The sequence below is a fragment of the Archocentrus centrarchus genome, chromosome 23, assembly GCF_007364275.1.
Source record: "Archocentrus centrarchus isolate MPI-CPG fArcCen1 chromosome 23, fArcCen1, whole genome shotgun sequence".
Classification (NCBI taxonomy): Eukaryota; Metazoa; Chordata; class Actinopteri; order Cichliformes; family Cichlidae; genus Archocentrus; species Archocentrus centrarchus.
In genome coordinates this window covers 9,265,096-9,278,533 of record NC_044368.1, presented here as the reverse complement: position 1 = coordinate 9,278,533, position 13,438 = coordinate 9,265,096, and the positions used below count along the sequence as shown (strand labels likewise).

At 39.8% G+C, this 13,438-nt stretch overlaps 1 protein-coding gene across 1 annotated transcript in view; it reads right to left on the bottom strand.

Annotated features, from left to right (window-relative positions):
* Positions 1-11,054: 11,054 nt before the first annotated feature.
* anks1b (ankyrin repeat and sterile alpha motif domain containing 1B) overlaps positions 11,055-13,438 on the bottom strand; it is a 251,122-nt gene continuing 248,738 nt past the window's right edge. Inside the window, 1 exon segment of the mRNA XM_030720755.1 lies at positions 11,055-12,424. Within this exon segment, the coding sequence (XP_030576615.1) occupies positions 12,376-12,424 (49 nt within the window). The 3' untranslated portion in view covers positions 11,055-12,375.

Sequence of the window (13,438 nt, the reverse complement as noted above, 5' to 3'; positions counted from 1 at the left end):
AGTTGTTGCAGTTCCATAATGTTATTTATGCATTAAAAAAGTTGTAGGCCTATAAACATTTTATTGACACAGATTAGAAACAAAACCAGTGACAGGTGAAATTAATAGTATTAATAATTTTATTACAGTATAAATGCAATTTCCTTAGGCCTCAGTCACACAGGCCTACAGAATAGCCAGTAGCCCCCTGGCAGTTATCAGTTGCTAGGGAATTGCTGCGGTCATCCATAGTTTGCATGGAAGACACCAACTTCTCTGCAAACACTTGCCAACTATTTGCCAAGCGGTACTTCAAAATAAGTCATGCCTTACGGCTGCAACCAACCTGTTTCAAAAGGCTTAACTTTTATTTTGAAGGTGAACAGGATCTGTTTCCAGTTTGTGTGCACCTTCAGCAGTTTCACTACTGCCTGGGCAACCACGGCAATCTTCTATCAACCAAAGCAATCGCAAGGTGGTTTTCGGTGCAACGGCGTATATCTCTTTGCAACCAGTTTCACCTAGCAACCCTCACCAACTGCTCAGGGTATACAAATTTTTTTCCAATAGCAACCTGTGGTGGCCAGGGGGTTACTGACAGGTCTCTAAGCCTGTGTAACTGAAGCTTTACTGAGTTTAAATTAGTGCATTTAACTTAATTCATACTAGTTTTTGAGTTAACTTCCTCATATTAAGTTATCTGTACTTTTTGCCTCGATATTGAGGAATATATAATTAACTAAAATGACTGTTTCTGTATCACTTTGTTGCTCGTATGTTATGTTACTATGATGTTGCAGTTAGATTAACATTAGTTTATCCTTCATGTTAATACTATTGTCTTTGTAAAGCACACTGGCAGCTGTTCCTCTACTATCACGACTAAGTGTTGTCTTTGTCAGCTGACAGCCACAGATTTTCTTGTGAAACAGCGATCACTGTAATAAGTTCTACCAAAGATAATTTGTGGCAAATTTATCCTTTCATGGCTAATAGAGTAATCTGAGTTGGATTGATGCTGCCTCATTCAATACAGGGTCTTCTGTTGTTGAGTAACAATTTTGATGGTTAGATTGCTACAGTCTCATTAGGGACAGTAAGGCAGCTTCAGATACAGTCTGTGTACATCTGCTTTTTGTTGCCTGATAAGAATTTAGTTTGATGGGTTCTTTTTAGACTCATGCCTGCTACTGACTGATTTGATGTGATCTTTTTTTTTTTTTTAAGTTTTGAAATTAAATAACAAAGTGCTGTGTTTTTATGTATGTGTGTGTGTGTGTGTGTGTGTGTGTGTGTGTGTGTGTGTGTGTGTGTGTGTGTGTGTGTGTGTGTGTGTGTATAGTCAGTCAGCAATGTAGTAAACAATTTACACTGTTCAAAAAACGGGAACACTCGATCATTAGAGTAACGCAAAGCTACTTAAACTTCTGAGATATCAATCTGTCCAATCCATTTCACCTGCTTTGGTGCAAATGAAAGTGTGGAGAGACAACAAGACGACCCCCCCCAAAAGGGAATGGTTTTGCAGACCCATTGTTCTTCCCTTATCCCTCCTGACTGATTTATCCTGTAGTTTTGCTCATTGCTTTTGTCCTTGGCACTGGTGGTAGTATGAGATGGTACCTGCAGCCAATTCAGGTTGCAGTATTCAGGTAGTCCAGTACCTCCAGGATTGCACATCCATATGTACTGTCACAAGGAGGTTTGCTTTGTCTCCCAGCACGATCTCAAGAGTGTGGAAGAGCTACCAAGAGACAGATGGTGAGGAGATGAGGAGATGAAGAGAGCTGGAAAGGGCCATAGAAGGGTGCCAACCTAGCAGCAGGACCAGTATCTGCTCCTTTGTGCAAGGAGAAACTGAAGGAACACTGCCAGAGCACTACAAAGTGATCTCCAGTGGGCTACTTGTGTACATGTTCCTGAAACATGAGGGTGCAATCTGAGGGTGGCATGTTGGGCCTGATGTCCTTTAGAGGGATCTGTGCTCACAGACCAGCATCGTGTAGCTTGATTGGCATTTGCCAGAGAACATCAGAACTGGCAGGTCCAACACTGATGCCCTATTCTCTTCACAGAAAGAGTTTGGACACCTGTCGTAAATGTTATGCTGCCTGCAGCGTCATTCAACGTGACCTTTTTGGCAGTTGGTTGGTGATATCTGTGGAGGCATGTCCTTGGAGGGTGACACAGACTTTAACTTGTTAGCCAACACTGTTGTTGGCTCTGGGATCCTCTTGGTGCACGACAGTGCCCAGCCTCATGAGAGTGCGTAGGCATTTCCTGACATGACAAAGACACTGATATTATTGACTGGTCCTCACGTCCCCCACACCTGAATCCGGTTGAGAACCTCTGGGACATTATATGTTGGTGCACCAATGCTGCCAAATACCACCACAGACTGTCCAAAACTCAAACCAGGTCTGGGAGGAGATCCTCTAGACATCCACGATCTCATCAGTAGCATCCGCAGACATTGTCTGAGTGCATGGATCCTGTTCACATGTGGCTTCTTCTTTGCATGATAGAGTTGTAACCTGCATTTGCTGATGGGATGGTGAACTTTGTTCACACACAGTCATGCTGGTTTTTAATGCAGTGTCACCTGAGTGCCTGAAGATCACAGGGATCCAGTATTAATATCTGGTGTTATTCCAAAATATGTAGATGCAGTTTTATGCAGATTGCCAGATTGCTCTGCATGTCTTTACTTCTGAGAAACTTGGCCTCTCTAAGATGCACTTTCTATACCCAAAAATGTTACTGACCTGTTGCCAATTAAAATTTATTATTTGCAAAATGCTCCCCCAGGTGTTTCTTTTTTAATACCACTTACTTTTCCAGCCTTTACAACTCAAAGCCAAATATAAATGATTTAAATTAATTTTCTGGTGATGCATTTCTAAGCATAGAAAACCTTCTAGACAGAAAATAGACTTTCATTATGGCATATATAGTGCACTTATTGTTCTGGGACATTTGATTCTGATTGTTTAAAAAGCACATATCAATGGAGCCAAGCTTTTAATCATGACGCTCTAAGAGACTGATTGGATTGACTGAACTGATTGTGGCGACTCTAAAAGGTTTCAAGAGAATTTCTCATAAATGTAGCAACACAGTGTACTAGACTACGTTGAATTTTATTTTTAGTTAGCCTTTCCATCAGTACTCATCACAGCAAACTTTTGAGTGGAGCTGATTGATAGTGTCGGAGATGAGTCTTGTTTTTCTGGGTTACAGCTGAGAGAGCGGCTGTCTGTGGCAGTTAAGTTGTGAGGCAGATTTTCCTTTCTAGTCCTAAATTTTAATCACATATCATAGACCAAAAGAGTCGCTCTTCATCTCAGAATACTACTGTTCCTTTTTTTTACTCTCCTCATGCTTTGTCAACTATTTCCTGGCTGCCCTTATTTTACAGCATTTTGTATTTCATGTGAGGCTTGATCACTGAAATGGAAGGTATATTGTGTAAACTTGCACACAGCTAGTGCTTTGTGTTTGTTTTTTAAATATTACTGCTATTACAGTGTCTGAGCTACAGTACCCCCCCCCAAAAAAAAAAAAATATTTATTAGAGGCAGCAAAACTTCCTGACCTTTGACATATTTTTGTTGGCACCAGTTAATCTATTGTGAATTTATACCCAGCCCTGCTCATATGAAATCATAGAACAAAATTAAAATAGTGAAAATTCAGACCATAATTAAACTAGCAGGCAGTGAGAAGCACCAGACCACATGTGGTCTGCTCTGTATAAATTACATTAAATAACCATCTGGCTTCTGGTCTTCATTGTTGTCTGAGCTACCTTTTCAGTTTGACAAAAAACAAACCAGCTTAGTCATTCATAACGTGGTTTGGTAGGAAAGAAACGACCATATTTACTTTTTCTAACTTTCTTGCGACATTTAGCATTAAACATTGGTTGTCCCAGTCAATTAGTGATGCTGCTGCAGAGCTCAAATAAAGGCAGACAGATCTGGAGCAGAGTGACAGGAGCAGGCTGAGTTTGTAGTCTGTGTAGCCTCAGGAAAATTCTGCATCGATGCTTGTGTGCACTTTATCTGGTTATCCTTTTGTGATATTTTATTTTTAAAAAGTGAAAACAAAACTCTAAAAACAGAAACATGCACTCGGGCATATGCATACATGCTTTGTTTTTGAGGATTGAGAGGGGATTGAAGTCATTAAGGTTTTTCACTTGGCTGATACGCCTGTTATGAGAATTAACAATTTATGACGGCAGATGGTTTAATTTTGCTTAACTGCTCTGAGCAATTTGTCTTTGAATACATCTTTATGTGTCAGGGAATATTCAGTAGACACGCTTAAAGTTGTTTACCAGCATTGGAATGAGAACTAGAGAGGCAGTACTGTAGTGATCCACTGATCAATTAAGTAAAACCGAGGGTTGAGACGAATGCCCATTTTAACAGAGTAGGATGGGGGGGCTCTTTTAATGACTTTTGCCAAGATCCCCACTTTTATATTTTGTCTGAAAGTTGGAAGTTTGAAATGATGAGTTATGATCATCCAACTCTTTTCTTTTATAGCTTTTACATGATTGTAATTATCCTCCCAGCTGACAGTCTTTTTACTCTTCCAGTCATTTACATTTTTAAATACTCAGATGACTGTGCTATGTTATGTTTACTCTTGATAATACAATCATTAATAATACAAATGATTCAGAATTCAGGCAGTTAGTTTGCTGGTGTGATTAAAAAAATATAGAAAGACCAAGGAGATCATTTTTCACCTTCTTACACAGGCAGAGAGAATCCATTAGTGATCATTATACATTTAGTACTGTCAGTATGAGTTAGTACTATCAGGCAGAAGGTATAGACTACTGTGAAAACTAAACCAGGTTCTTTTTAATCTGTATCTGCTGGTGTTGTGTGCCCATGTAAGTTGTAAAGTCCATGTAAAATGTACCCATGGAGACAATAAGGTCTGTCTGTCTATCTATGGTTCTATCTATGACCCATTCAGATAGAAAATGTTTGTCAGTCTTTACTTTTTGTACATTTTCATCCAGGTGGAAATGTAGGTTTTCTTCAAAACATGTATGTAAAACACTGCTGAAGTTGAGATCTGGCAGGAACTGAAAATACTGTTGTAGGTGCTCTTTATGGATTGCAAGTGCCAAAAACATCAATTTGTTTCCCTCCTTCTGAAAGTTGTTCTAAAATTGTGTGTGTTGAGTTGGAAACAGGCTTTAGCTGCTGCTCTATACAGTATGCATTAAACCACCATTGAATACCACATTCTTGTTTCTGGTTTATTAATACATTTTAGTTTAAGAATGAGCATGAAATAGTTTGACTGAGTCAGTAAGACGGCATCCTACTTTTATTAGCCAAGAAATTGCAGTGTGAGAAATTCGTAAATTGACAAGTTTAAACCTTTATACTAAATTTGCCTTCAGGCTTGAGCTCTGTCTGTAAATGATGCAAGGTTTACAATTTTTGAAGTCTCTAGAAACATTAATCTGGTCCCCGTATTTGCCCAATTATTCCCTGTTTCCACACTGGCCATTATGGTGTCCCTTTCTGTCGGGCTTCCAGTGAAAGTGAAGGCTGGAAATTCCACAGCCCTCATTTTGTCTAAAAATGTATTTCAAAGATTATCTAAAGAGACTCCAAGACTTCAACTGTCTTTTGGATAATTGGATAGAATTACAAGTTTGATTTGTTCTTCTCTGTTGCCGCTCCGCTTTAATTGAGGCCAAAAAAAAAAGAGAGCGTACTTTCTTATGTAAAGAGCTTTTCTAGTGCAACTTAAGCTTTTTGGTCTTCTTTCTTTCATATTAACATCAGTTTCTCTAAACTCTTCATTGTGTAAAAGGTACATTTGTGATCTTTGCTTTCTGATTTTTGCGCATAAGAAAGGTGACATAAGCGGCTTTCTGTGATGGCTTGGTCTCACCGTTGCTGATGCTGATGCCTGACTGCTGGGTGATGCCTTGCTAGGAGCCCACCCCGTCGTATCAGCTTGAGGTGTTTCGGGAGCCGACGTCAGACTCGGCTAAGTAAGGCAGAGCAGGACATCAGTGAGAGCCCGTCAGCCCTTATCGCAGTCATGCCAGTTGTAATTTTTCTGTTCTTCAGGGTAGGTCTCCCACATACTTTAAAACCACCTACCTTGCATGAAACATTTCCGCTCTTCATCCAGTAGAAAATTGTTATGTAAAATACTTCCTCTGAGCCTTTTGCAGTGCTGTCAAATCTCATTTTGCAGTAGCACTTAACCTACATGCTTATCCTCTGCCCTCTTCAGCACTCTAAGCAGATTGTAGCAAACAAACACAGATTTAGTTTCTGGGTGATGCTTTTAACTGAATGTAAAAAATTTTACCAAATACAAAGTTGATGCACATTATTAGTTATTTTGTAAGTTATTTTCTTTCACCACCACCAACCTCAGGTCATGTTTCAACTGTTTCAAACAGTTCAGTATGTAAACCCTAAGAGTCACTGAGCTATAGCCACAATCAGACAGTGCTGTAGTACAGGTGACAAACCATATTTTGGCTTCATTATGGGATGCACTGCTTTCTTTATCTTGGACGTACATAGTTAAGTTGGCAAGTATTTGACTGCTGCTATGACTTTTGTAATTTTGCCTCAGGGAACGACCACGGTGGATTTTAAATTAAACAGTCAAGATATGATTGAAGTGTAGACTTTTTTAAACATAGACGCTAACAGTAACTGGAAGGACTTAGTCCACTAGATGCATAAATCTGTTTCCAGACATAGATTAAGTTCTCGACTAGGCTAGTCCAACTTGCAGCCTGAAGCTGATAAACTGTATGCAGTATGGTGCTGGAATAGTGCTTTGTTAACCCCTCCAGCTGTGTTTTGTCTAATAATTTCTCTGGTGGGAACAAAAAGTTGTGCTTCATGCTCCACTTAGGAGACAGACAGCTGCAGGTGGTGCCATTTTTTTTTTTTTTTTTTTTTTTTTTTTTTTTTCAATACCAACAATCTAATATAAACAGTTGACTGAAAAGTTTAAAAAGGTATTCACTCACCCATCCAAATCATTGAATTCAGGTGTTCCAATCACTTCGCAGGTGTATAAAACCAAGCACCTAGGCACGCAGACTGCTTCTACAAACATTTATGGAAGAATGGGTCGCTCTCAGCTCAGTGAATTCCAGTGTGGTACCGTGATAGGGTGCAACAAGTCCATTCGTGAAATTTCCTCACTACTAAATATTGTACAGTCAGCTTTGAGGGATATTATAACAAAGTGGAAGTGATTGGGAATGACAGTAACGCAGCCATGGTGGTAGGTCACATAAATGCTGAGGCGCATGGTGTGCAGAGGGCACCAACTTTCTGCAGAGTCAATCGCTACAGGCCTCCAAATTTCATGTGGCCTTCAGATTAGCTCAAGAACAGTGCATAGAGCACTTCATGGAATGGGTTTCCATGCCTGAGCAGCTGCATCCAAGCCTTACATCAACAAGCGTTGGATGGAGTGGTGTAAAAGCACACAGCCACTGGACTCTAGAGCAGTGGTGACGTGTTCACTGGAGTGACAAATCACACTTCTCCATCTGGCAATCCAGTGGACGAGTCTGGGTTTGCCAGTTGCCAGGTGAACGATTTAACAATTGTCTAAGCACAAAAGATAATGTCAAATTATGTTAACATTTATTTATTTATTTTTGAACACTCTTCACTGTGTCCAGCTTTATCAGGCTGCACATCACAAGCTGCTCCTCAACAGTGTCTCTATGCATGTGTTTGTTCACCTTTTGTTCACCTCTTTTGCAGAATCAGTTGCTTTCTCTATTACACTCTATCCAGCAAGCCTATTTCTATGTTGAGCTCTTCCAGCATATTATGTTAATGCCGCTGCTGCTGCAAATCTGCACAGGTGCAAAAAAAAAAAAATTGTTGTGCTCAGCCAGTCATTTACCAAAAGCAGCAAATTGTCTTTATGTAAAACAGTTTCTCTAAGCAGATCCTAATCCAATTCCTTGGTTCTGTGTGCATATTAGAGTCACGGAAGAGTGGATTCAGGTGTGTCCAAGGAGCCGAATCGAAATGTCCACACAGACCTGTTTCTTCCCCCCTCATTTCCATTCATTACTCAGTGACTCTGCTTGAAGCTGTCCCCATTGAACAAATGCCAGATATAATTGTGATCGTTACATGAGTTGTTTTTCTAAAGTTGTCTCCTTTTAGTTAGTGGCCGTGGGAAGAACACACCATCTGGGATTTTGGCAATGTCCCACAGTCTGACACAGACAGTGAAACAAAGCATGCACTCTTCCTGCTTAACACTTCACTGTAGACATTAGAAATAAACTAAATAAATAAATAAATAAAATGGTGTCAACAAATAGAACCATTTTGCCATTATTGGTAATTTTCCTGCAACAGCAGAAAAACCTGCCGTGCTCATCCGTGTGTTCATGTCCTCCATTATTCTGTCCCCATTGTCTCTCTTCATGCACAGTTAAGTCCTGCGTCTCCACCGCTGCCAGCAGTAGAAATAAAATTGTGCTGCTGGAGATTTGGAAAGCCTACATACAGCAGCCACTGCACCACGTCCTCCACTCCTGGTCTAATCTTCCAGAAATAATATCTGGGAATTAACACCCACTCTCCTCCTGCAGTAGTCTGCTTTCATAAAACAATATAATGCGTTGTCAGTTTTCAAAAGAATGCACCAAATTGCATATTGGTGGTAAATCTTCTGCAAACCAATGTGCTAGATAGCCACTCCTTTCTACCCCAGTCTCGGAGAACGGCCCAGTGGTCGCTTCTGTCAGCTGCAGATTTTAACCGTCCAACCTACAAACAGATTGCGAGCCATTTTACTCTGAGGTTTATAGCTCGTGACAAATGCTTGTTCAGCCTTTCAGAGGCTCACTGTAAATGTCAGTCCTGTGTAGCTTCATAGATGCTTAACCATAGGCACTCATCCATACTTCCACACGTCTGACTTGGTAAAAGGCGCTGACAGTGTTGTAAACCGTGCACTAGGCACCTGCTTATGATTATTTATATATATATATATATAATAAAAAATTATAATTTGTGGAGCACATTTCTGAGCCAGCAAGAACATTTATGCAGTCTTTGGGGGTTTAAAGCAGTTTATATTGCTTAAAATCCCTCATTAACTCATTTTGTTCAGCTTCTAAGTCGTAAATGGCGAAAAACACAAGGAATCAGACATTTAGACACCTTTTGCTGACTGTGAAGGCAGTTTAATTTTCACATTGCTGCAGCCTGAAAATGCTGGAGACTGCAGATGACAAGAAATGCCAAATTAATTACATAGATTAAATCTATCACTTGTTTTAATATTTCTTTTAAAAAGCATGCCAGGACCATTTTTCCAAAAAAATATATCTAGAAAAGTATTTGATATAGGAAGCTAAAATTTGACAGCAATTGTTATGCATGTCTGAACTGTGGACCATAACATTTTTAGGCAAATCAGAGATGGTTGAGCAGAAAGCCCATGATGATTTGAAACAGAATAACCCAGTCCTTAAATAATTTGATACAAATGTAGCAGCTGGCTCATTTGACTTCTTGACTAATAATACACTTACCTTCATTATTGTTGATCTTTTCAAAGCTTTGAGTTCTGCCAGTCAAATTCATACAGAAAGTGTGGTGAGAACAGTCAGAGTTAGTGCTTCCAAACCTTACCAGCCCACCACCTTCATGTATGTTTAGCTAAATCCCTCATTCCCTTTTTTTTTTTTTTTTTTAAACTGCAGATAGTTTTCATCAGTTGGCTGTTTGCTTTTGACAGATTAATGTTCATATGTGAGCTTTTAAGTTGAAGCTTATTATTTCATTACACGTAAGCATGTGCTGCACCTGTGATTTTGTGTCAGATTTACAAAAAGGAAAGACATCTGATAGAATCTAGATTTGTATTCAGGGTCGTACCTTACTTACGTAAACTGCACGCTTCTCTTTAGCTGCAAAATCTGTCTGACATGATGTGCAGAGAGCTAACTCAGAAATGGCCCAGGGCCTTTGGCTCACTGTCACATTCTATCTGCCTCCCATTCAGTGCTCGGAAAACCAGAAAAATGCAAATGAAACATGGTTAATCAGCTGAGAAGTGAATGTAATTAGGAAGCAGACTGGAGCAGTCATTTTTGAAAATGGTTGAGTGTGTTTTATATGCAGAGATTTGTTGCTCATTATGATTTCATATTGTGAACAGTCTCTCTGCAAATACACAACAGCTGCAATGGTTCGCAGCAACTTTTTTTTTTTTTGGTGCTTTTTCAACAGTGCATAGAGGCTCACAGTAAAGTTGGATGATTTGGTTAATGAGAAGGCAGCTAACTGCTGACCCTGCAGTGACCTCTGTGTCAGAGCAGGAAGATGCTCATCTGATAAGTTCTCAGCAGCTCATTGGTGATGTTGTTCTTTTTAAATTTCCTATATGTTTTGTAGATTTAATTTGAGGTATTTTAATTCATGGCCTTGTTGCACTACAGACCTAAGAGTGACTGTAAACAAATAAGACTCCACCAGTTCTTGGTCACTTTCAGTACTCAACATCTTTTTCTCCAGTGGTCTCGTATCATTTTCACTGTCACATCACTAACTCCTTTTACATGACTGCCCTGAGACCTCAGTGACTCTCACATCCTGAAGGTGTGGATAATCCACCGGGGTTCTGCGAGGAACTTCCTGCAAAGCAAAAACAAACTCAGTGGAGGGGGGATTCTGGGAGCTCTGCGATCAATATTCTACTGATTTATTAACCACACTGGATGCCAAAAAACTCCCATCAGTGTGAATTTATATTTGAAATGTTGAACAAAACCAAGAGAAGAGCTCATTAGAAATGATATCATAGGACATCTCAATTTAATAATAACAAAACAGTTATTTATATAAGATTCATAATGCTCTGAACACAGCCTACGACTTAACCTGTGCAGGCAGGCGGTGCCAGTATTGGCACATCAGTAAGTTTACTGTGGTATTAGATCTTGTATCCAGTGATGGTGGGGGAAGGGGGGGGGGGGGGGGGGGGTGATTTAATAACAACTTTATCCCAAGGATAAATATGGTTGTACAAGTCATATTTTATTTCATGTGATTTACAAGGATATAAATAATGGCCAAAATTACAAAAATCAGTGTGCTGGAAGCCCAAGCCTATGTACATTAGTTGGTCAGCAGTGATGTCACCAAATAATTCATGTTAGTCTTCACTCAAAATACAGTCTCTACAATCTACCACTTTTTTTTTTTTTAATGTCCAACCTTTATTTTGGTACCATGTTTCCAGTGCCATTTACTGCAAATCCTTTATTCTTTTCTCTTTTACATGTATGAACAATGAGTTGGCAAAATATCTATTTACACTTTATAATTGGATGATTTCTCATCCAAATAATACAGTAATACTGCGTTTTAAAATAGTACATCTGCTAGATAAGAGTAGAGCCCCATGAGAAATGATGGAGAGTTGACCTGACCTAAGAGATAGCTAGCCACCTGCGACATTCACTCTCTGTGTACAAGTATGACCATCTAAGTTTCAGATTTTTATTTAATTTTTTGTTAAAGGATTGCCATCATTCTCAGGCCCAAGGTTTTCATTTCAGCATATCATAGAAAAATAATGTAACATTAAGACAACAGTAGACAAGAATTGCACAAGTATAATCATAATTCTCATGGTAATATAGTACTCTCATATTAAACATTAAAATGTCAGGCAATACGAATAGAATACTTTTGTTTTTTTTTGTTTTTTTTTTTTAGACGCCAGATGCTTTTGTTCACATAGGCTCTTCATCCATAATGAGTCACCTGTTGCATCTTGAGCGTGTTGCAGCTAGTCATTTACACACTTGTGCATATATCTCTGTATTATTTTCTGACATTAAAGAAAAAACAACAAGGAGAAAAAAAAGAAAAGACCAAAAGAGCCAGCCAGACATTGTGGAACTCATGCCAACACTGACACATGCCCACCGTCTATTACCTAAACATGCCCTGTAACCATACTCACAGTCTCCGTGGAGATGCTGACCTGCCAAAAGTTCGAAGGTCATGCCTCCCAGTTGGGCGCATAAAACGGATCCTGCTGGAGTTGCAGAAAGTTGAGGCTGCTTTCATATAAGTGTACATTCAGAGCAGACAGTTGTCTGTCAAGATGCAGTCCTGTTAGTGTGTGTGTGTGTGTGTGTGTGTGAATATCAGCTGGTCCAATGTTTACTGTGTCAAGCAACATGTAAATGAATGATGTTAAAATTTTGTAGTCAACCTTAAACACTGGAGTAGCATCCATGTTTGTAGTCCTTTTGAAAAGTGAACAAGAGGGTCCTTTGTAGTCCTTTTTGCATTGTGTGTGTGACAAGGTCCATGTTTAGGCTGGCTACATTCTTTGCATTCCACAGTAATAGACATGAGCATCCGGCATTGCCCTGCAAATGAGATGACATCACTTATCGAGAGAGCCCTCACACCCCGCCTCTCCACTGGCCCCCCTGCTCAGCAAATCCAAAATGGCCACCATGCGTTTCACAAGCCACATGCTAAACCTTTTACATACAAGATTTATTCCCCCAAATAAAACAAGGTTTATGGGCTGGGAAAAAAAAAAAACAAAACAAAAAAAACTCCACGTGATTAAAGTAATTCTGAACATATACACAAACATGTGCTGAAAAAGGTGCTAGAAAAGCAAAGTTTCACCTAGGTTCTCCTGCATCACAGGTCAAGTTTAAAATATAGTTTGTCAAAGAAATTTACAAGTTTATCTCCAAAAAATAATCTGATATAAAGAATCAAAAAGTTGAAATACATTCTAGTAGCCTGCTGGATGAACCAGTTTGAGTCAAAGTTAGACTTTGCTACATCACCTCCCCCAAAGTTCAGCTCTCCTCTTGATTAAAAACTGTTTAAAAAGTCTAAATTTTCCTCCAAGTGTCATGTAAAGACAACATCCCTCCTCGTTGTCAGCTCCCACACGGGCTCAGAGACAGCTAAAACACTGTTGTCTTGTTCAAGTTATCAGGGGCAGTTGGACAAAGGGGCTAAAATGAATAGTAAAGTGAGGGATGGAGGCAATTGGAGGAGAAAAGGAGGAGAGAGACGAAGCCAAATGGTTGCACCCATAAACAGGAAGGAAAAAAACAAAACAAGATACTGTAAGCAGAATAACCGACTGGTTGACTGCTGACTGACCAACAAACATGAAGTGGAAAAACAGAGCTGACCATTCCCCCTACAGGTGGAGACAGAAGTGCACCACAGCCCTGGGTTCAAAGGTCATGCGCCAGCCCTGCAGGCAGGAGGATGTGGCCCAGGCCAAAGAGGGGGGAGAGCAGAAATAAAAGAGAGAAGAGACAAGAAGAAAGAAGAGAGACAACGCAGCGCCAAACGTCATCATGCAGTGGACAGGCTCGACTAACGGGGGGCGGGGCGAGATGTTTTTA